The 22,071-nt window shown below is 35.7% G+C and overlaps 2 protein-coding genes across 6 annotated transcripts in view; one reads left to right on the top strand and one right to left on the bottom strand.

Annotated features, from left to right (window-relative positions):
• Positions 1-2,956, bottom strand: part of LOC132116203 (vasoactive intestinal polypeptide receptor 2-like) — a 29,459-nt gene extending 26,503 nt beyond the window's left edge. The window contains exon 1 of one of the 2 annotated variants that reach the window (XM_059524888.1): positions 2,708-2,956. In XM_059524888.1, the coding sequence (XP_059380871.1) occupies positions 2,708-2,764 (57 nt within the window). In that variant the 5' untranslated portion in view covers positions 2,765-2,956. The remainder of the gene's footprint in view (positions 1-2,707) is intronic. The other variant, XM_059524887.1, reaches the window with a different exon arrangement.
• Positions 2,957-7,821: 4,865 nt separating this feature from the next.
• LOC132116205 (zinc finger MYND domain-containing protein 11-like) lies at positions 7,822-21,290 on the top strand. 4 transcript variants are annotated; one of them, XM_059524900.1, is made up of 17 exons: positions 7,822-8,009; positions 10,080-10,211; positions 10,301-10,460; positions 11,479-11,502; positions 11,850-11,882; positions 13,754-13,915; positions 14,032-14,109; positions 14,233-14,325; positions 14,417-14,504; positions 14,606-14,661; positions 14,765-14,842; positions 14,924-15,042; positions 16,103-16,346; positions 16,432-16,500; positions 16,576-16,869; positions 17,000-17,185; positions 19,336-21,290. In XM_059524900.1, exons 2-17 carry the CDS (start codon positions 10,096-10,098, stop codon positions 19,456-19,458), a joined length of 1,923 nt encoding a protein of 640 aa, XP_059380883.1. In that variant the 5' UTR covers positions 7,822-8,009; positions 10,080-10,095; the 3' UTR covers positions 19,459-21,290. The 4 variants fall into 4 exon arrangements, with proteins under 4 accessions (XP_059380883.1, XP_059380885.1, XP_059380886.1 ...); XM_059524901.1 differs by lacking the exon at positions 7,822-8,009 and adding an exon at positions 8,033-8,166; XM_059524902.1 differs by lacking the exon at positions 11,850-11,882.
• Positions 21,291-22,071: the final 781 nt, after the last annotated feature.

The raw sequence follows: 22,071 nt of genomic DNA, 5'->3' as shown, positions 1-22,071 counted from the left end.
AACAGTTGTGTTCCACACAAAAAGCTATGGTATTACTATCATAAACAATGTAGAAATTCTTTGTTTGTGATTACTCACAGTATTAAGTAGAAAAACACCTCCTAGATGATTATTGTCGTTTTTTTGTCATTTAAAACCTAAACCACTATCAGAAGAATAACACATAGGCTATTTACATTTTTGTTGTTTCATGAATCATTTTGTGTTTTTTTTTATTTATTCATGAGTACTCAAAGTATTTAGTGGAAAAGTTTTTTGTACAGCATAGGAGGCTGGGATTGTGTTTAGAGGGAAATAAAAAGTGGCATTTTTCGCAAAACCACAAAAGCCTGTCACAGAAATACAATACGATACCTTCAAACCCCAGGAGGACGAGGAGTAGCGAAATAAAAACTGGCATTAAATCTTGCTGTATGAAATTGGTCAGGGATTGAATGGATTGAATTCTAATAGAGCACAACCATACACAACTTCCTCTCTGAGCTTTGATGGGATCTCTGTGTAATATGTCTTCAGTGTCTGACGATAGCTCTTGATCCACGGATTGAAAACCTAGTTTTAGGGATTTTTGGGAAACAGAAATTCCATGGGCTTTCAAATCCCTGTAAATTAAAAAAGTAGTACAACAACAAAATGTTATTTTATATAAATATAAGAATTGCTGCACACAAAACAATTACGTTTGCGTGCATTCTCTATTAATCCATGACAAAGACTGTAGAGTATCATAATCCCTGCAGAAGACAAACTACACAGATATACATGTTACATTTGAATTCTCCAGCATACTAACGTCGAGTTTGTGTGTTACATGGTGTATCTGTGCCTATGGGGATGCAGCCATATGGAAACAGAGTGTTGCATTTTAATCAAGGTCACAAAGAGAAGCTCAATGATCTACAAGATAAGTAACTGGTTAATGGACTTTTGTATAGATAAGATTTGTCTTATTTAAAACGAGATTAAAAGCAATGGCTTGTAAACAATAGCGTATTCAAGTTTATTGATGGTGCATCGTTTTTCCTGCATCTAAACTATTAATATCTTGCAATTTACACTGAAAAATAAAAAATCTTACTTGGGATTGGTATCTTAAAACAACAAAAATTAACATTAGAAGTAAAACTGAATGAGATTATATGACTTGTTTTCAGAGAATGTATCTTGAACATTAGCTATTTATCACTTGTTTTAAGCATAAAGACCACAATAAATGTATTCTAATTGCTCATTTGTATTATCTGTTTTTTTATGCATCAGATATTGCAGCTTGTTATTAGACACTTTACCTTATATATATATTTTTTTTCACTTTTTAATGCATTATAAATCATTACATTTATTTTATTTGGTTGTTAGTATATCTAACATTCATTTTGTGCCATACATACAAAGTTCAAATTTTATGAGACTGTTAATAGCCTTTATAAACCATCAAAAATAAAAAGCATATAGGCCTAAGTTTTTATTTGTCTGCATGCCACCAGTTTATTCTGCACAGGATGAAATTGAGTAGCTCGTGCCCTGATGAATCTTTTCATGAGACCCCTTTGGGCAAAACACCTGAATCTCTACAGAGATCTTGTCTAGAATAGCCCTGACCCAGTTCTTACCGTCCCTTTAAAATACTGTGTTATGCCTCTTTTTAACATATTTGAGACTCAATTAAATTATAATTTAATTTTAAACTATATAAGAGTGAACAGCACAAGCAGGAATGAAAGCAGAGAGGTTGTTGCAAAGCAAAGATCAATAAACCAAATGTAATTACAATAGAAATTTTGCACTTTTAACCTTAATGGCCTGCTTGCTCTGCAGAAAAAAGAAAAATCTTTTTGTAGTTACTTTAGATTACACATAAAATCCGCAATTTTTTTTTTTTTTTGCTGAAAGCAGAAGAAAACGTGGCTTGTTTGTGCTCAATTAATATTTATCAGGGGGGGGGGGGAGTGTATAACTTGTAGACACATACTTTAAAGTATTTGAAGCAATAAATAAATAAATATTTCCACTGTTAGTGCCCAGGAAAAAAAGATATAGCTCACTAAATGCATGTTGACCCAACATGCTCCAATAAGCCTGACATTAAACAGCCTATTATACACTTTTTAAAAAGTAAAGCAATAACAAAAAACAAAATGATTCGCAAAAAACTAAACAGTAGCCGATGCGTTTTCTTCTGAAGAACCACTGGTTTTGACATAATTTCTAGCTAGACCAGGCTGGTCATTTATGGTTAGCAGATTTTAATGATAGATCTAGCAGGGCTGAGATCAACCTGGCAAACGACCTTGAACCAATAACAAACCAACCATCATATTCCAAAACCAGTTTGACCACTGTAAGCTGATAAAAGCTGACTTTCATGATTTGTATAGCATAACATTTGCATAAAACTATAAATATAACATAAAATACGTGACAATTCGACGTGACCTTTAAACCCTTCAAACCCTTAGTAAATCTACATACATTATATAGTTGATACATACCTGAAACATGCTAGCTTGGTTTTATAATATATAAGTATGAGGACATCATTGAAGTAGAGAAAACTCGATATGTTTTATTTGGACGTTTCAATCAAATTTCATATTTAATGTATTAAGGCCCTCATGACAACACTTTACCCATATTGACTGTTGAAGGCACACACCTGAGGCTGAGTGACTCAGAAGTACCGGAGCAGGTAAAGTAGATTTCTTACCGCGTGCGCGTGCCAAACTAAGAGAAGAGCCAAACAATTCACAAGGTTCATCTTCATTTCTTGCTGGTTTCATGAATAATATCTCTCTTTAGAGTAAGTTCCGAGCAGTCCTCAGCATAAAGGACGGGAAGTCATCCTTCAAGACAAGAAAACAAGCCACTTGTGCCAAGATGCCCGGTGAATACACTTCTGAGCGCGCAGAATTCACGTGCGCTGTGCAGTAGAGCCGAGCGCGTGAGCGTCCGCTGAGGGGAGGCTGATGATACTGTTCCTCCTCCTTTAGATCGTCACATGAGCCTTATGCACACATCTTAGACTGCCAGCACTTGGACAGATGCTTAACTGGCATTCATTTCAAACACTGTGAGTGTTTATCTACTTTGAGGTCACTCAAATTGGGGTGAGTTTGATGATTATGGGCTAAATAGGCTAGTTGTCACACTTTTTACTCCAATAAATATTTCTCAGAGTAGGTTTAGTTTTAAAAGTCGGTATAGACAAATGCTTTAAATCATTGGGTACACAAAAGTGATGGAACATTTCCACTGTTCAGGACAAACATAGAGGTCACTGAACACATGGCGACCTTTATAGACAACATGCCCCAGTTCAAGTAGTCCCTGAGCCTGCCTTTAAACAGCCTTTAATGGCTTATCAGCAACATTTAAACAGTAAAGCAATTGTGTATAATAAAATAAAATACAAAAATATCAAATCATTATTTTGGCCGGTACATATTGTATTTAATAAGCATACACCAAAACACGTGACGACTTGCCTCAACTTGATTTTTATACAAAAATAACAGAGGGCAGAATTCATGAAAATATGTTTAATCTAAAACCAACATTCAAAAAAATGATTTCAGTTACTTTCTTTGTAAATATTTTGGCAAATACTAGTAGCACACTGAATTAAATGTGGATTTTTGTGGTACTGTACAAAGACTGAAGCTGTCAGAACACTCCAATCATTTTTGTTTTATTACTTCAAAAATAGTGAATGGATGGAACACTGATGGACCATTCATTTGAACCTGATGAATTTTATGATTAATCATTTATATAACTGATTAATTCAAAACAGCAAATCTGTATTTGAAAGATCAGCCCAATAAATGACACCCAAGATAGCCTCAGTGTTTGTAACGGATCAGTTGAGCTAAACAGCAGCTTAATAAATCAACTTTCTCAGCACTGAAGCGCACTTCCAGGAAATCACCTCATTCAGAAGCATTGTGTTTGTTCTTGGTCAGGTAATGTGACTCTATGAACATCATGTAATGGAGTTTGGAGACAGATGTGGAAATATGTAAATCAGAGAGCAGCCATTGACCCTTTGATTGTTTCCATTGTCAGAACTGATGGGAGGAAGAGAATATCAAACAGAAACACTGTAATATATGAAGAAAAATATGTCCTCCTGACTGTTATATACTGTACCTTTACACTCTTAAAAATAAAGTTTCCAAATGGGGTTTATACAGTGAGAAGAAAGAACCATGAAAGAAACAAGAACCATGTTTGGTTACAAAATCTTTTTTTTTTATTACTGTAAAAATCATTTTAAAAAACTAAATCATTTTTTTTCTCCATTATAATGAACCATTTGTGGAATGGAAAGTGTCCATGGATTGTTTAAGGTTCTTCATGAAACCAGTTGGCAATAAAGTGCCTTTATTTTTAAGAGTGTATTTGAGGATAATGTTAAAAAAATGCATGAAATATAGTGTGAGAATTTGCTAATTACTGACTTTGTAGTTATTCTGGAGATATCTGGCTGGGCTTTGACATGACAGTGACCTCTTCTTGTTTTCCTAGGGCTAATGTGACACATTATAAATTATCCTACAATATAATGAGCTTTGGATGAAACCACCCAATGTGATGTCTGAGAGTTCATTTTATTCAAATGTGAACCAGACGTTAGCCAGACAGATAAGAACACAATTTAATCTGTGTATTTTGTGGTTTGTCAAACCATGTCAGGATTTTATGATGTCTGAATTAATGCATTTTCATAAAATATGAGAAGCAGGTTTTACTTTGCAGTAAGCTGGATGACCGCAGACAATGTGGGAAGATGAACAGAAAAGACATTGCTCTCTCAAATCCAGACCATCTGCACTGGAACATTTCACAAAGGAAAATACTGACATGTAGTTGATCGTTATTTATGGCTTTTTATTCTGGCGTATGCTTTTACGTTTCCAAAAAAATGCACCTTGCGTCAGATGCGTATATTACAATAAAACCCAGACAGGATTTCACCATCTATGGAGATTCAGTGGTGGAACACTTCCCAAAAAGTAAAATGAGCAGAGAATGCAGTGAATAGAGTCTAGATTAAGGCCTACACTGATAGTTCCCACAGATAGTGGACTGATCCATGCCATTATGAAGATATTCAGCTCAGACAGGAATCTGAAATCTGATATTCCACTGCTAGTTTCACTCTGGGATATTTCATAGGATGAGGGATGAAAGGATGTTTTATTTATATTATTTAAAGCTTTTGCTCAACACTGCTGCTACAATATTACAGAACTACTATTAATATTAAAACATAAATATGTCTGTCTGCTGGTAACTTGTGCATTAAGCTTAAAGAAATAGTTCACCCAAAAATGACATTTTGCTGAAAACTCACCATCAGGCCCTCTAAGTTGTAGATTAGTTTGTTTCTTCATCAGAACTGATTTGAGGAAATGTATCATTACAGCTGGCTCACCACTGGATCCTCTGCAGTAAATGGGTGCCGTCAGAATGAGAGTCCAAACAGATGATAAAAGCATCACAATAATCCACAAGTTATCCACATGGTTCCAGGCCATCAATGAATGATCTTGTAAAGCAAAAGGCTGTGTATATAGTACTGTTTTCTGAATCAGGAGAAAAATATGCACAGATCAAGTTTCTAAGATTGTTTCTAAGTAAAAACAGTCCAAAACTGTCCTATTTGTTGGATTTCTTTCTTACAAACATGCAGCTTTTCAAGATTTTCAGTTGTCTGGACTCTCATTCTGACGGCACCCATTCACTCCAGATGATGCATTGGATTCAAGTGATGTAATGATAAATTTATTAGAATCAATTTCAATGGAGAAACAAACGTGTCTACATCTTGGATGACTTTAGGGTGAGTACATTTTCAGCCAATTTTCATTTTTAGGTAACTATTCCTTCAAGCTTTACATAAGAATCAACGATAAAAAAAAAGATAATATGACTGTAGTGATGTATGGAACAGAAATATTTAGTGTCTTCTTAGTGTTCTCATTCCCTGGCAAATTCTTTCTTTAAAAAAGGACATATTAAGCAGACTCTGTCAGAGTAACAGAACATTTTGTCAAATGTTGATATGTGTTTAGACTTTTCATTATTTTGTTGTGAAATTAAAGAGGGGGGAAATGTAAGCACACGTGGATCCAAATAAATTTGGCCATCCAGACCTTTACACAGAACTGTGAATATTTGGCTTCCCAGCAGTTGAGGCCTCATAATGGCAAAACAGCTGAATACTTTACATTTCTTTGCAATTACCTTTGCATATGAGTTCAGACCTCTGACTCTTATGTTTACACAGATCATTTAAGTTCAGACTATGCTATCACTGCTCAAGACCTCTTTCATCCTGTTATAATACACCTTTGTAACTACCGAAATTGTAAAATTTGTGTTGGGCAATGAATTATTATTGTACATTGTCAGTAAAATCTAAAAAAACCAATACAGTTATACTTTCACTAACAACTTTAAACCAACATGGAAAAGATGACAAAAAGAAATCGTATTTGTTAGGTACAATGTATCTATCTTTGTTTATAGGCTGTTTATGTTGGTTTCAGTCTATGCATGTTAATTTAGCACCATCTGCTGGAACTTCCTCTTAAACTCAACAAGAATTATTTTTGGAAAAAACTTTTCCTCCCATTCACTCCAATCCAAAGAAATAACAGGTTTTATAAAGTTTTTGTGACTTGTTAAAACAATGCAATTATAGTGATACTTTCAGTAGCTTTACTTATTATTGCCCATACAGTAGCTACTCACACAACATTACATATATAAGAAAGTGAGGAAATAAATCTATTACGGCTCTCACATTCACTGTGCCTTTCCCATGAATACTGTTTTAATTATGGACTTATTTGAAGGATAAAAAATATTTAGTTGTTACACATTTTAATTTTTTTTTATTTGTAAACAAATTATAGCTTCTACTGTATTTGTTGAACTCAACCATGCTCATAAATAAAATTAATTTAGACTGATATATATATATATATATATATATATATATATATATATATATATATATATATATATATATATATATATATATTATAAAAAATATTTTTCTTTAATTTAGGAAATATAGGCCTATGTTAATCAACTATGACAAAGTAATATTTGGTCCCGAGCCTACTAGGCTAAATCTGCAATGCAAAACATTATATTTTGCTTTTATGTCTCTTTTGAAATTTTTGTGTTATTTTTAAACTTAGTTTTGTTCATATTTTGAATAATATTTTTTTATATACACTTTCTGTTTTCACTTTAATTGTAGTTGTAATTTAAATTTTTTCACTTTAATTGTAGTTGTAATTTTTATTATTTTTATAAAATGTCAATATAGTTTTTGTTCATTTGTGTTTATTCATATTAATTCATTTGTTTATTATTTATTTTAGTATATAAAGCTAAACAAAACAAAAATGAAAAAAAAGTTGCCTTGGCAACGAGATGAAAAAAATATGTTCATATTTTTTATGTTTTTAGATTTAGTATCATTAACCATGATTCATGCATGTTTTACATCTCATGTAATTATAAAGAATTATAAATGGAATTTTTAATTATATGCTAATCATATATAACAAAGAGGTCATATCATTACCATCTATAAAAGATAGGATAAGTGAAGTTTTACATGGAATTTTACATTTATGAATACACACAAAGAGAGAGAGAGAGACAAAACTAGTAGGCTAATGCTTGGAAAAAAAGAGCTTCAAGGTGAGACGTTCAAACTAAAGCCAGCAACGCCTGAGTCCTGCCACTAGAGTTCTCCCCAAAGCCTGTGTGTGTGCGTGTGTGTGTGTGTGTGTGTGTGTGTGTGTGAGAGAGAGAGAGAGAGAGAGAGAGAGTGTATTTACCCCTCCGAGCTCTCAACTGAGGCCGGGCTCCTGCAACCAACCACAATTCTGACATTTAACTCCGGAAACACAAATGAAAGCGGCGCTGCGTTCCATCTAAAGTGCGACTGAACGGCGAGGCGTTTGATCAGCTGTCGGACAGCGGTGAGTTAGCACAGAAACCGGCTCGATTTCATGACATTCGCAGCAAAGAGGAACAAAAAATTCACACTGGTTGGTTTTGTCTAGAAGCGAGGGAGGGATATCAACATGGCGTCCATGTAGCTTACCAACCAACAAGAATGTCTAGGCACCGATGAAGGTTTTCCCTCCATTTGTAATTTGATTGGGTTATTAATTCTGATTCTTTACGGTGTGATTACATTTAGCGCGTGTCAAAACACAGCTCGCGCGTTTACGATATCCTCGTGTTCATAGTTTTGCGACTCCTAGACACCCGTTTGTTGTTTCTTTCAGATACTGTGACCGAAAAGCGGGACCTGCGCTGGGTTTTATTGGTCAATTATAAGACCGACAGCTGTCAAAGTCATCGTGGCTTTTGAAATAGCGTTATTTTGTTCGCGTCGTTAACATAATCGGCTTTTAAATGCTTTTACGCGGTGCATTCCAGCACTCGGGTTGTGGGGCACACGAGTTGTTGTGTGTTCTGTAGCCATCTGCGGTTTTTTATTTTTTTAATCACTGCCAACATTTTGTACACTGTAACAGTGTGAACAAAAGTTAGGATTGTCACAAAAACGTGTAACGTTGCTGTTGTAACATTCGATCAGGAAGCGATTGGTTCCCATCCTTTCTGCGAATGTATTGCGCAACAAGGCAAACAGGTCTCGATGGTGACATTAAAAACAGCACTCAGTCAATTATTATGCTAACTAAAAAAAGTGGATACATAAAGTAATAGTATTTAAATTATGTAAATACACGTGCTGAATATTCTAGATATGACAAAAGCTGTTTTATTGTACATTGAGTGGGTCGCCACTTCAGGGGTGCTGCCATGTTAATGTCACGTGAGCAGCCTGCAATTGACCAAGTTGCCAGTAATTATAATAACAATGTTTTACTGCATATCGCTTTCACCCAATGTGCTTTAAAAGTATAATAACCGTCTATGGTAATAACAGATAGGTTTGTTATAAACCAAAAACAGTATTTAGTATTCAAACTTAATGTATCCAGGCCAATAGGAGTAGGAATGACCGCAACAAAAACTAGCTAAATTAGCTGTAAAATGCTAATGACTTGAAATAGTTTCTCTATTACCCCCTCATGAATAACACTATAGTTTTATCATTATATACAATTTTACTTGTGTTTTTTCCACATATTGAGTTATGTTTATTGAAATGAAAACCTCAACTAAGGCTTTATTTGCATCATGTAAAAATAGGTGGTTAGATTAATGTCTTTTACCTTGAAAACTATTATTTATGTAATTTAATTAATGAGTGCGTCTTGTTCATATTCTTGGAAACTCATTAGAATGCACTTTTATTGATAAATTGCAGCCTACAAAAGGAGTTTCAGCTCTACATCCTTCATTCAAAAACTCTGGCCGTTGATTGTAGAAGCTATAATTTGCGGTATGCACAACAGCAATAAATGTGACAGTCATTTTTATCTGTTCTTCATGCCACATAGAGACCTAAAAATACCGCAGACAGTCTACAGGCTGAATACTGCTGAGGGTTTTTATTATAGAACTGGATTTGCTTTCCATGTGTCATTTTCACTCTATAAATCTCTGCTGTTCTGTAATGATAGTGAGAGGAGCTTGGTTTCTTCAATATCTTTTGACATCAACACAACAGTTCTGAAGAGTTTATAAGAGAGCTTAATGTTTAACCTGGTTAGTGTTTTTTCATTTTTATATATGAAAGAATTTCCGCCCTAGTTTTACATGTGGTTCTAGTTGCAGGATCTCTTTAAAAACAGAGTTTAGAGTCCATTTAATTGTAGACTTAATGAAGTTATGTTATACTCTGGTGCCTTTTTCCATGAAGATCTAGTGTTTGTCCACAATGACAAAGATACACAAGTAGAGGCACTCTTTAGAGAAATGGTGTGTAATTTGATGCTGTCTCTGACTAAACTAACACATATTTGCATTTTGCTTTTTTATATGCAAGCACTTAAGCTCTTCAGAATGTGCTTTGCTTATTGTGGGGAGCATGCATTTTTGTTCAAAGGCTTGTTCTGGTATAATTATTCTAGGCTAGAACTGGCCACAATGTCGAGGGTGGTGAAAAAGAGGCAAGCAGACCCCAAAGTGGTTCAGTATGTCTGGTCGGCCATCGAAGTCATCCGCAATCAGAAACAAATCGCAAACATGGACAGAATCTCAAAGTAACTGCTTTAATTCTCCCTTTACTAATATCATCAATGTATGCATTTAAATCCATGTCTTATAGAAGACCTTGCGTGTTTTGGTGCAGATACTTAAGTCGTGTGTATGGGATGCACCCTAAAGACACGGCCAGGCAGCTAGTTTTGGCTGTCAAAGACGGTCTGGTGGTGGAGACGCTCACAGTGGGCTGCAAAGGCTCCAAGGCCGGGATCGAACAGGAGGGATACTGGCTTCCAGGAGATGAGATGGTGAGACATAAACCAGAGCATGTCTATTTTAAACAACATACTTTTATCTACATGCTTCCTAGATAAAAAAAACGCTAAAGGTAAACATGGTTTGGTTTTACTACACATTAATCAAATAAAGGGGCTCAATGTAGATATGCTGCTGGCTCCAACAAGGCCATGCACTTCTTAAGACCATCAGTGAGTAAAAAAATAAAAAAAACAATTTGTCCGATAATGTTCATGACTTTGACGCTTAACAGTGAGATTTCAGCTGTAAACTTCCTCCGTATGCACTCGTGATGGTAGATGCTGATGTTTCTGTGACTTCACCAGCACATAGAGACATTCCTCTGCTGTGTGACAGAGCATGTTTGAAGGAAGCATTGTTTGTTTTTGGGGTATGGTTTATAGCTGGGAATCTACACATCTGTCCCAGGTTTCATCAGCTTTATGTGTGGCCTTCATTCAAAAATATATATATATATATTTGTTTATTTGTATGAAAGACCTTTTTACATACACTCCTATTCAAAAGTGTGGAGTCAGTTTAAAATAAAGATTTTTAATAAATTTAATCAAGTTAAGACTTTTATATTGTTACATTTTCTTATTTCAAAGAAAAACTTTTCTTTTGAACTTTCTATTCATTCAAGAAAAAAATCCGCAAAAATATCAAGCAGCAAAACTGTTTTCAACATTACAGATCATAAGAAATGAGCAGCAAATCAGCATATTAGAATGAATTCTGAAAGATCATGTGACACTGAAGACTGAATAAATGGCTGCCATCACAGGAATTAATAATAAAAAGATAATCGAACTGACCCCAAAGTTTTGAACACTTATGTATGTAAAAGCATATATATGAATATGAGTATTAGCAGGATATATGAATGTTTATGTTGTTGTGTGTATTCTCACACCAAACACCCACCCGCGAGTCCCTAACACGGAGCGCCTGTGGTTAGTTTCAGCCAACCCCAGCTCTTAGATTAGGATTTTAAACAATGTTTTTTTGGATCACTTGCAATCGCAGGAGCAGATGTCAGAGGGAAGCAAGGTATGTTCATGTCCAGTTGCTGGAATTTCTTTAATTAACAACATGATCTGCCCTTTAGTTAATAGTACTGTATGTGTTACCTGTGCATGGGACAGCAGCTGAATTGAAGGAGCTTCTATGTAGCTTTAGAGTTCAAATTTTTCCTGAAATTTAAATCAGAAATGCACATAATGCAAATATTTAACTGTCAATCAAAATCTGATGATAATACACACTATTTATACTGGTATCTGTGGCTATGCTGGCATCAACAAGCTTTGTTTTACTTCAGTGCTGTGCTGCGTGAGGTTTTGTGTGCCTTGTTTTGTCACTGAATGCTCATTATTAGTGATTTCTCTCTTCTTTAGCCCTCTCTGCCTTCTGAAGCTCTTTTCCAAGATGTGCGTAAGCTTCACATATATTAATCTTACATGTTTTCAAATCAAGATTTGATTTTTTTGCAAGATTTGTATGTCAATGTCAAGACCAGTTCAATGTCAGAACCAGTTAGACCTGTGTTTGCCAAGTTAACAAACTGTTTACAATGGCTAAGACCAGTGTCAGCAGTTAACTCGTCCATTCAAGGACAATATTTGCACATTCAGAGCTGATTTCTGCATTTTTATATTTATAAGGGTATGTTCTGTGTACGCATAAGGTATTTAATTTATTTACAGAAAGTCTTGATTTGAATAATTAGGAATCTATGTTTGTGCATTATTAAGAAACATATTGGATATTTAAAGTGAATTGTGACACTGTATTAGCAGTTTTGCTTCAAACGCCTGTTAACTTCTTACACTGGTTTAGACCCATTTTAAACAGAAGATTAAAAACTATTTGCAGACAGTAGCATCATTTTCTGAAGTAAAACTTTGGTTAAAGAATGCAGATTTTGTACTGTATCCAGAAAAGTGAATATGGTGGAATGTCTCTGGTGTGTGCAGTAGATTGATGATATTTTTAGAGGATAGCATTAACATATGGGGAATGTGATCGTGGCATGTGAAAATGTGATTGCTCACAATTTCTTTCAAAGAACATTTAGTTATGTTTAAGGTTTGACTTAAATGACCATTTGATTTAAACACATGGTGGTATTTTTTTTGCTTTCATAGTATCTGAAAGTGTTAAACAGATTTTATCCAGGTTTTAAAGGGGTCATATGATGCGATTAAAATTTTTGAATTCTCTTTGGAGTGTTACAAGCTGTTGGTGCATAAAGAAGATCTGTAAAGTTGCAAAGACTAAAGTCTCAAATCCAAAGAGATATTCTTTATCAAGGTTAAGACTCTGCCACGCCCCTCTAAAAAATGGCTCGTTTAAACACGCCCCCACATGTCTATGTCACTATGTGGAAATATTTGCGTAATGCCGCCCAAATGTTTGCACAAAGAACTGTCTTTACATTTATTTTAAAAGATGAAGCTTGCAATTATGACAAGGGGCTTTACATTTACATTACATGCAGTGTTCGTCCAATCACAATGCACTGGGTCAGCTGGCCAATCAGAGTAGACTGTGCTTGTCAGAAGAAGGGACATTGTAGAAAATAAGGACCTACAATAATGTACAGTTTTTTAAAAAATAGTTTTTTTGAACATTAAAGCATGTCACCATATTTTGTTACACCAAATACACAAAATAATGATTTTTAAAAAAGCATCACATGACCCCTGTAACTACTTCCAGTGTAAAGCATGTATTGTTATTAAACATTTCATTTGAGAACATCTGAGTCATACAAAATGGTCATGTAAATTGAACCATAATCCAAAAATGTAACATTGTTAATATCAAACATATTATACTATGATCATTTGATTAACATTTGTTTCATTATTTTAACTAACGAATGGGTTTTAAATTCTTGGTGCTTTGGAAAAACTGCTACTTATAGAAGAGCAGCCCTCATACTCTGTTTTCTCTTCAAAAGTTGATAAAAATAATTCTAATTATAACACACACACACACACACACAAAATATGTTATGAAAATTTGAAAGAATAGTTTTAGAAATCTTAATAAAACCAAATTGACAGTTTGCATGTTGGTGATGCTTTTACTTGTGGTGTTACATATTAATAGTCTCTGGTCACAAATGATAAAAACATTTCAGAGTAAGAGGGCTGATCTTAAATCCATTTGGTCAGGTTCTTGTTTACAGGTCATGAAAAGATTAATCGTTCCTGGATCACTGGTCTTGTTCCCAGGATCTTGGTGGTGGCCCAGGTGGGCGGGGATGTGCATTACTGTACTGTGTGTGTTTCAGGACTGGGAAGCAGAAAGTCATGACTGGTACTGTTTTGAGTGTCACCTTCCTGGAGACGTGCTGGAGTGTGACGGCTGTTTCCGTGTCTACCACCTCCGCTGTGTGTCTGAAGACCACCGGCCACGCGACACAACCTCCCACTGGCAGTGCGGCATCTGCAGGGTGGGTAAAGAGAGAGACCATTAGAAAACCCAGCTCCTGCATTTTAAGGATATGTTCCATTGGATTATGATGGGGTTATTGAGTCATTTGTTTCTTGCGGTGATGTTTATTAACAGGGCAGTAAAAGGAAGAATTTGAACAAACAGGAAATGACAACATACCTAAAGTTCATTCTTGGACGCATGAAGGAAAGGGTGGGTTTCACACTTTCACTTCTCACTTCTTCCACACTAAATCATGTCGAAATTAAGTCTTTCCCCCACATGCGTTTTCTGTTTAAATGTGAAGCAGATTTCTTCCATCTGATCGTCTTTCAGGCTGTGGACCTGCATAAGAGAGGCAAGGAGACAAAGCAACCCATGTACAGAAGACTGATCCACACGCTTCTGGATGTGGATAACATACAAGAGGTACCCAGACCTAAGACTAGAAGAAACAATTCAAAGATCATGTGCCCTGTCATCCTCAGCATGTTCTCATGTATCTTCTGTTCTCCTACAGAACATCTCAGAGGGGAAGTACAAGAGCTTTGAGGAGTTCAGGGCTGACGCTCAGCTGATTGTTCACAACACAGCCATTCTGCACGGAGGTGAGACGTATGAACCACAGACATGCGTGTGATTTATCAAATAGCTTGTGTGCACCTCGCTCAAGTGTCAGCTCGACCAATTCCACATTCTCTGTCAACAGTCAACAGCGATCAGACCGAAATTGCAAGACTTCTCTACAACGACACATGCCACGAGGTCAGACCGAGCAAACTTTGGTATTTTTATGTTAATGGGTAAAATTAATGGGATTTCATGCACTTTTGAAACAATGAATTGCGCAATTATTTATGTGTTCCAGCTGAATGAGTTAATGTTGTGCAGACACTGCTTCTATCTCTCGAACGCACGGCCTGACAACTGGTTCTGTTACCCATGTGTAAGCACAGATGTACACTCTCATTCCTGCAGATTTACATGTGATTTGTGAATGTACTTAAGGATGTTTGTCTGCGATCAGAGTCCGACTCACGAGCTGGTGTGGGCCCGGATGAAGGGCTTTGGTTATTGGCCGGCAAAGGTGATGCAGAGGGAGGGCGGTCAGGTGGATGTTCGGTTCTTTGGTCACCAGCACCAAAGGTGAGCCTCAGGTTACATTAGGAACATGAACAATATTGGATTTAAAAGAACAAACGTAAGACTTCAGAAGCTTCATCCTAAATGAAACAAGATTGACTCAGAAACACAGCTTGGTGATATATCAAACATGTTTGCAATGATCTTGCTAAAAAATTATTCAACAGTGTGAATATTGATGATTTTAATGTCTCATTAAAATGTTTTAATCGCACTGGCAAGTGAAACATTTCGAACTGCCGTTTCATTGACTTATTTGCTTCATCACTCAGAAATGTTCACAGAATTGTCCATGTGGTGTGTTTTATATATAGAATGTTTTATGAAAATATAGTTACATTTTATTATTAATTTGGTTAATATATTGTAAATCGTGTCATTTGTTTTGTCTTTTTTTTTTTTTTTTTTTTTCTGTCTGTGACATTTTGTAATATTTTTTTAAGTTTCATATGCTCATCAAGGCTGCATTTATTTGATCATAGTGAAATATTATTGCCATTTAAATTAATTTTAATATACTTTTAAAAATGATCCTGTGAAGCAAAGCTGAATTTTCAGCATCATTACTCCAGTCTTCAGTGTCACATGATCCTTCAGAAATCTACATTATTATGTGCTGTCCTTTTTACATTTTTTATTTGTCAAAGAATCAAAGAAAAAAGTATCACAGATATTAAAAATTTAATACACTGATAATAAATTGTCATATTAGAATGATTTTTGAAGAATCAAATTTGGCACTGCATCACAAAATAAATTATATTTTAAAGTATATTAAAATAGGAAGCCGGTATTAGAAATTTCAATAATATTTCACAATATTACTGTTTTTTATTTTTCTGTATTTTTACTGAAATAAATACAGACACCCCATTAATAAAATATATAAAAAATCTTGCTGATCCCAAACATTTGAATGGCAGTGTATGTATGTAAATAATAATAATGTGTATTAATGTCAAAAGTCTAAAAATAGTTTTTGTATAACGCAGTGACTCACCTAGATCTGTATGTGGGCAAACTAGCGTGTGAAACCAGCAGGCTCGTGTCTGTTTTGCTGCAGGGCGTGGATTCCTTCCGACAACATCCAGGAGATCACAGTTAACGTGCAACAGCTGCAGGTGAAGCGCAGCTTGGGGTGGAAGAAGGCGTGTGATGAGCTGGAGCTCCACCAGCGGTTCCTGAGGGAGGGCCGAACCTGGAAGGGGAAGCTGGAAGAGAAGCATGACAGGTCGGACAGGCACGAAAGACAGGAAGACAGACAGGAAGAGGCAGAGTCAAGTATCTCCTCCACTTCCAACGAGCAGGTAAGCACTTTGGTGCATTTCATTTTGAAATAAGCCAGATTGGCTTTGCTTTATTTAATATCTGGTTGTCTTATGTTACTGACAGTCTAAAGGCAACCAAGAGCCTAAAGCTAAAAAGAGCCGCCGTTCCCAAGTCGCCGAACCCAAAGAAGAGGTTTGTAATGCAATGCGTTTATTGAATGAGATGTGAGATCTAGAGTTCACGTCATCTCCTGCTGTTTTATATCAGGAACCGGAGCCTGAGATGGAAGCCGTCAGCTCAAGTCAAGAGATCCCAACAGCTGCTCCACATCAGCCCGAGCGTATGTCCGTCTCCACCCAGACCAAAAAGTCTGGCTCGCCGCCTTCCTCTTCCTCGCCAGCTCCTCGCGTGATGCACCGAGGCTCTCAGACGGTCTCCGAGGTCAGCTGCCAAAACATGTGCCACGACAAATACACCAAGATCTTCAGCGACGTTAAAGACATGATGAAAGCGGAGAACAAGCGGGAAACTGAACGCGTCCTGAAAGAGGCTCTGGACAAGGTGAGGAACGTTCTTTCATTTTGGACTGACATCTGGCTCAAAGATACCCCTTTTCCTCCAAGAAAGCCACTCTTGTTGGTGGAAAAAGGGGGAAATTGCAGCAAACTCAGCACTGTGGTCGTCCTTACAGTTGCGAGCAGAGATGGAGGAAGAGAAGAGGCAGGCGGTGAACAAAGCGGTGTCCAACACGCAGGCTGAGATGGAAAGAAAGTGCAAACAGGTGAAGGAGAAGTGCAAAGAGGAGCTCATGGAGGAGATGAAGAAGATAGTAGCTCAGCATAAACAACTTCTTTCCCAGACCAAGAAGAAGCAGTGGGTGAGTGAACTTTCAGAAAATCTTATGTAGATACAAATTGTTGGAACCATTTTGACAAGGAAGAGATGCAGTAAAAAATGCTTCGTTTATAGTATGGAAACCCAACTTTGAAAAGCTGCCAGAATTATAAAAATACACCTTATTTAATTTTTCATGACTTTATAAAAATATATTTTACAACCATACCTAGGAATCGACTTTACACATGATTTTTTTATGATCTTGGACTTTTATATGTTTTTAGATTTTCTTGTATCTTGCAAATGCTTTTGGCTTTTCTGAACTTTGTTAATAAACACTGATATATGCACCCCTACTGATTGCAGCATGGAAAATATATCATATATTTATATACATTCCAGAATAATTTAGATGTTGATTTATTACAAAATAAACATGTAGGTTTCATAAATGCAGACTGCTCTTAAGTACTCAGATTATTTGTTTTTTATTCATTTAATCTATTCAAGTAAATTTAAAAATTTCAAAGAATTTCTCAATTTGTTAATGAATAAAAAGATCTTAAACGTAGTAATGCTGTAACATTCAAAACTTTGTATTTTTGCACATTCACTCATTATTGAAAAGTTACTGATCAGATTCAATATTTGCAATAAAGTTATGACTGTTTTATGAACTACTGTTGCCCCAGGTATAAACAGACACTAGAATGAAAAATAGTGTGCATACTTTGAATGCATTATGATTGCTAATATTACTAAAATTAGGTCAAATTCATTCAAATGTGACTCATGATCTGTTAAAGAGCATCTCCTCCTGGCAGCTTCATCAGTTTTTGAACATTATTTTACTTTTTAGATTTTTTCCCCCCAGAAGCCCTAATTTACCCACCATGTTGTTGTATTTACAATCTATTTATAGCTTCTGCGTGTTGCTAGGAGATGAGAAATGGTTCTCCAGCATATTATTACTCACCTGAACTCCAAAATTGTCTTCTGGGAAATATTGCAGCTCTGAGGGCAGAATTAGGAAATGAAGAACAATTTTTGTCTGAGTCAATAATGTGCTCTGGGGTTGTATTATACCTCTGTAGATGAACTCGAACCTGATTAATGACACATTAATGAGAAAACTATCACACAGTATATATATATATATATATATATATATATATATATATATATATATATATATAATTTTTTATTTATTTAATTAGTTTTTTTGCAGCACTCTGTATGGGTCTGACACAATACCTTTTGTCTAGGTATCCACGATTTTGTCCAGTAGAACGTGATATAGTCGTGTTATCGCTATTTTTATATTGCTTCAATCATAATGAGCGGGATGACCTTGATATTAAAATTAGTTGATAAAAGCGCATTATATTGGAACAGGAAACGTTCTTTGTGCGCGTTTTGTCACCTGTCAAAGCGCATGACTTTTTCTTTCGCTGTATATTGAGTCTGAACTGTCGATCAAAAAAAGGATTCACGTAAACACAGTAGGATATGCCTTAAGTGAATGTAAAGTTGAACGTGTAAGTCAAAAGGTTTGTGCTTCCGTCGTAATAATTAAACACCTGACTGGTTTTGATTTTTAAAAACTATTTCAGCTTAAATGATAAATATATTTGATTCACAATGAAAAAAAATAAAAAGGTGTTGTCTAATTGCTTAAACTTTTTTTTTTTTTTTTTTACATTAGTTAGTCTGGTATTAGTTTCTGCTGTCAGATTGTTACATTTCATTTCTAGCAAAATAACTAGATCTATTGTTATTATGAAATGACAAGATTTAGATTATTGCCCACCCCCAGTTCTAAACATAACCTCTCAAAATAAGAGATTTGTGGCTTTTAGTCCACATATGTTAGCTTTGAGGTTAATCTATATGCTACTGTGCTCCTAAACATTGACAAAACTCCTTTTTAGCAGATAAGTGCACTTAATAACGTGTCTTTCTACTGGGAAAACAAAGCAAAACAAAGATTATGACTCATTCCGCACTTCACACATTTTTGTCCAATCAGTTCCTCTCTAGAAAGAGTATCTTCTCTTCAACAGATAAGCAGACTGTATTTATTTATTTTTCAATAGGAAATGCACCAATAAGAATGATGATCCATGAGTATATTTTACTGAACAAAACTTTTATTGTCTCATTGTTCTCTCACTGTATTCTGTCTTTCAGTGCTATAACTGTGAAGAAGAGGCGATGTACCACTGCTGCTGGAACACGTCGTACTGCTCCATCAAATGCCAGCAGGAGCACTGGCACGCCGATCACAAACGTACCTGCCGCCGGAAGAGATGAGCGGCAGCTGGCCACGCCTCTCCTCTCGACTCCACCCACCCTTGCCCGTGGATTCTTGATTTCTTTTTTTTAGCCAGCATTTTAAACCCCAGCTCTTAGAACACTTTTACCAGAACATTTTGCTGAGTTGCAGTGAACACTAACAGGACAGCCAGCGCGGGACTTCACGATCCTCGTGGAGTTGGTTTTATGTTTGGATTGTAACTGTATCTCATTGCGTATTCCTTTTTGTTTTTTACCCTTTTATTTGCTGTATGACAGAAATCAGCCTTGCTTGCATACAGACTAGCTGAAATGTGAAGTACTAGTAATCTTTTTAAACAACTTAATCTGAAGATATGTAGATATTTGACTTTTTTTATATAAGCGAATCGTGTCAGCCTCCTGCATTGGGTGAAGTTGGTGCTTTTGAAACTCAACGGTTGGTTTTTATCAGTGGTTGTGATGTCATTTTTTGGAGGAACAGGGTTTAAAGATATGAATGATACAATCTTCCATTAATGAATATGCACATTTCATGGTTACACTTTAAAATAGGCCTTTCCATTTTTAACGAAAAACTAAATTATGTGCTAATTTTGGGGGTCCATTTCTGTAGCTTAAGTGTACTAAATCTTTGCCGAGTGGGATCTTTAGTGAGGTTTGTAAGTGTGGGCAAATTCGTTATCAGTGTTTCCAGACAGTAAGAAATTTGTCAAGATCCCGTAATATAGCAAAAAATAATCAGAGTTAAGATTGTACAGAGATCAGTGTAAATTAAACAATCATAAATGATCGCTATAGGGCTCTATCTTTAAGGATGACCTTTCTAGGCACTTTTTGATCCAAGAGAAAAGTTAAAAGGATAGTTTACATAAAAATTTTAGTTCTGCAATCATTTACTCACCCTCAAATGGTTAAAACCTGTATGGCTTTCTTAAATGCCGGTCCGCATCCACTTTCACTGTATGAAATAGAGCAGCTTGGACACTCGGCTAAACGTCTCCTTTTGTGTTTTTCGCAAATCAGTCAAACCGGTTTGGAACAACATAAGGCTGAGTAAATGACAAAATTAGAATTTTTAGGTGAATAGTTATTCCTTTAACTATTGCAATAACAAATTTTTAAGTACAAATGAGGTCAGATCTATCTTTAGAGAGTTTTTGAGATTTGTCTATGTCGACCGGGAGAACCAATCAGCTGAAGGATGTAGGGGAACATCTCTAATGGTTTTGCACAGATCCATATCTGCGTGAACTTGTATTCTGTTTCTCTCTGAAGTTTTGAATGCGTCTTAAATCACATTGGATGCATCCAAGATTCTGTCTAGCACCTATTTCTCCTTCTTTCTCTCCCTCCCTTCCCAACCTCACTGTTGCACTACATGTAAATAACTGTTTGCCACTAGCCGTGACTGATGACGTTTGCACGTTAGCATATGTACATTTCATGAACACATTAACTATGTATTTGATAGTCGATCTGTAAAGGAAAAAAAAATATTTGTGATATAACGGTAATATGTTCCATTCCAGTGTGCATGAAACCAGGTTGTGTGTACCTTATTTTGGGCTCTGCGTTAATCTACATTCTTGTGTGTCATCGGTGATGCAGTATGTCTCCTTTTTGGTTTTCTAGAGTAATTTGTCACCACTTTTTAAAATGTATTTTTTAACTTCTATTTATGCGGACAGAGTAATGACTACTGAGAATTTCGACACCCAGCGAGAAGTCTGCTATACAAACACCTGTCTTTCATGTGCATACGGATTAAAATGTGTTGTAAATTTTTCCCCCTTTCTTGCATTACATTATGTAACAGTACTATGTATAAATAAAACATATCAACCGGTGGTAGTTTTTGCAATGTTTTTTTTTGTCTCGCAAATTTAAAAAGACAAATTTACCAATCAAAGCACTTTATTGCACCATATTTTGTGAACGTAGGCCAAAGCAGGCTTCTATAAAAGTGTAATTTAATACTTTTAATCATGTGTACAAAACAGAATTTCAAACACACCTGCACCATACAAAATAAATTGAGTTTTTTGTCTTTTTTTTTCTCTAACCAACAATATTTACATACACCATGCAGACTCTCTCACATAAGTCCAGATTTCCAACAAAAAAGGGAAATAACTTCACAGGTTGAAAGTTATGTGCACTTTTTTTTTTTCTTTTCAGAATGGGGAAACATTTCCGCTTGTATGGGAATGGCAACACTAAAGCTTCCAAACAGGTTAAGACTTCTTTTCTTCATTTTTTAAAAACAAACCGACAAAAAAAGAGAACATTGCATCGTCACTCTCTGAATAAGTGTAAACTCAGTTCCCATACACAGTATTGACGTCTATGACACCGATTCCAAAGTAAAATAAAAGGTTGGGATAAACAAACCAAGACCTCAATGAGGCCAGAGGGTGCTGATATCTGACTGCAGTAGATCTCCATGATTTTGTCTGTGACGCTTGCCGTATTATCAATCGCTGAGGCAGGATGTAGAAAAGAAAAAAAGGATACAATTCTGAATGCTCCATTTTGTCATGGTGATTTAATGGATTGCTAGCGCTATGAAAAGGAGTTCAGAAAACAAGTCCCTTCTAATGCAGCTGGTACAATGAAGAATAATGGCAC

This window comes from Carassius carassius, chromosome 35 (assembly GCF_963082965.1).
Source record: "Carassius carassius chromosome 35, fCarCar2.1, whole genome shotgun sequence".
NCBI lineage: Eukaryota > Metazoa > Chordata > Actinopteri > Cypriniformes > Cyprinidae > Carassius > Carassius carassius.
The sequence above is the reverse complement of the archived record's forward strand: the minus strand, read 5'-3'. Positions and strand labels throughout refer to the sequence as shown.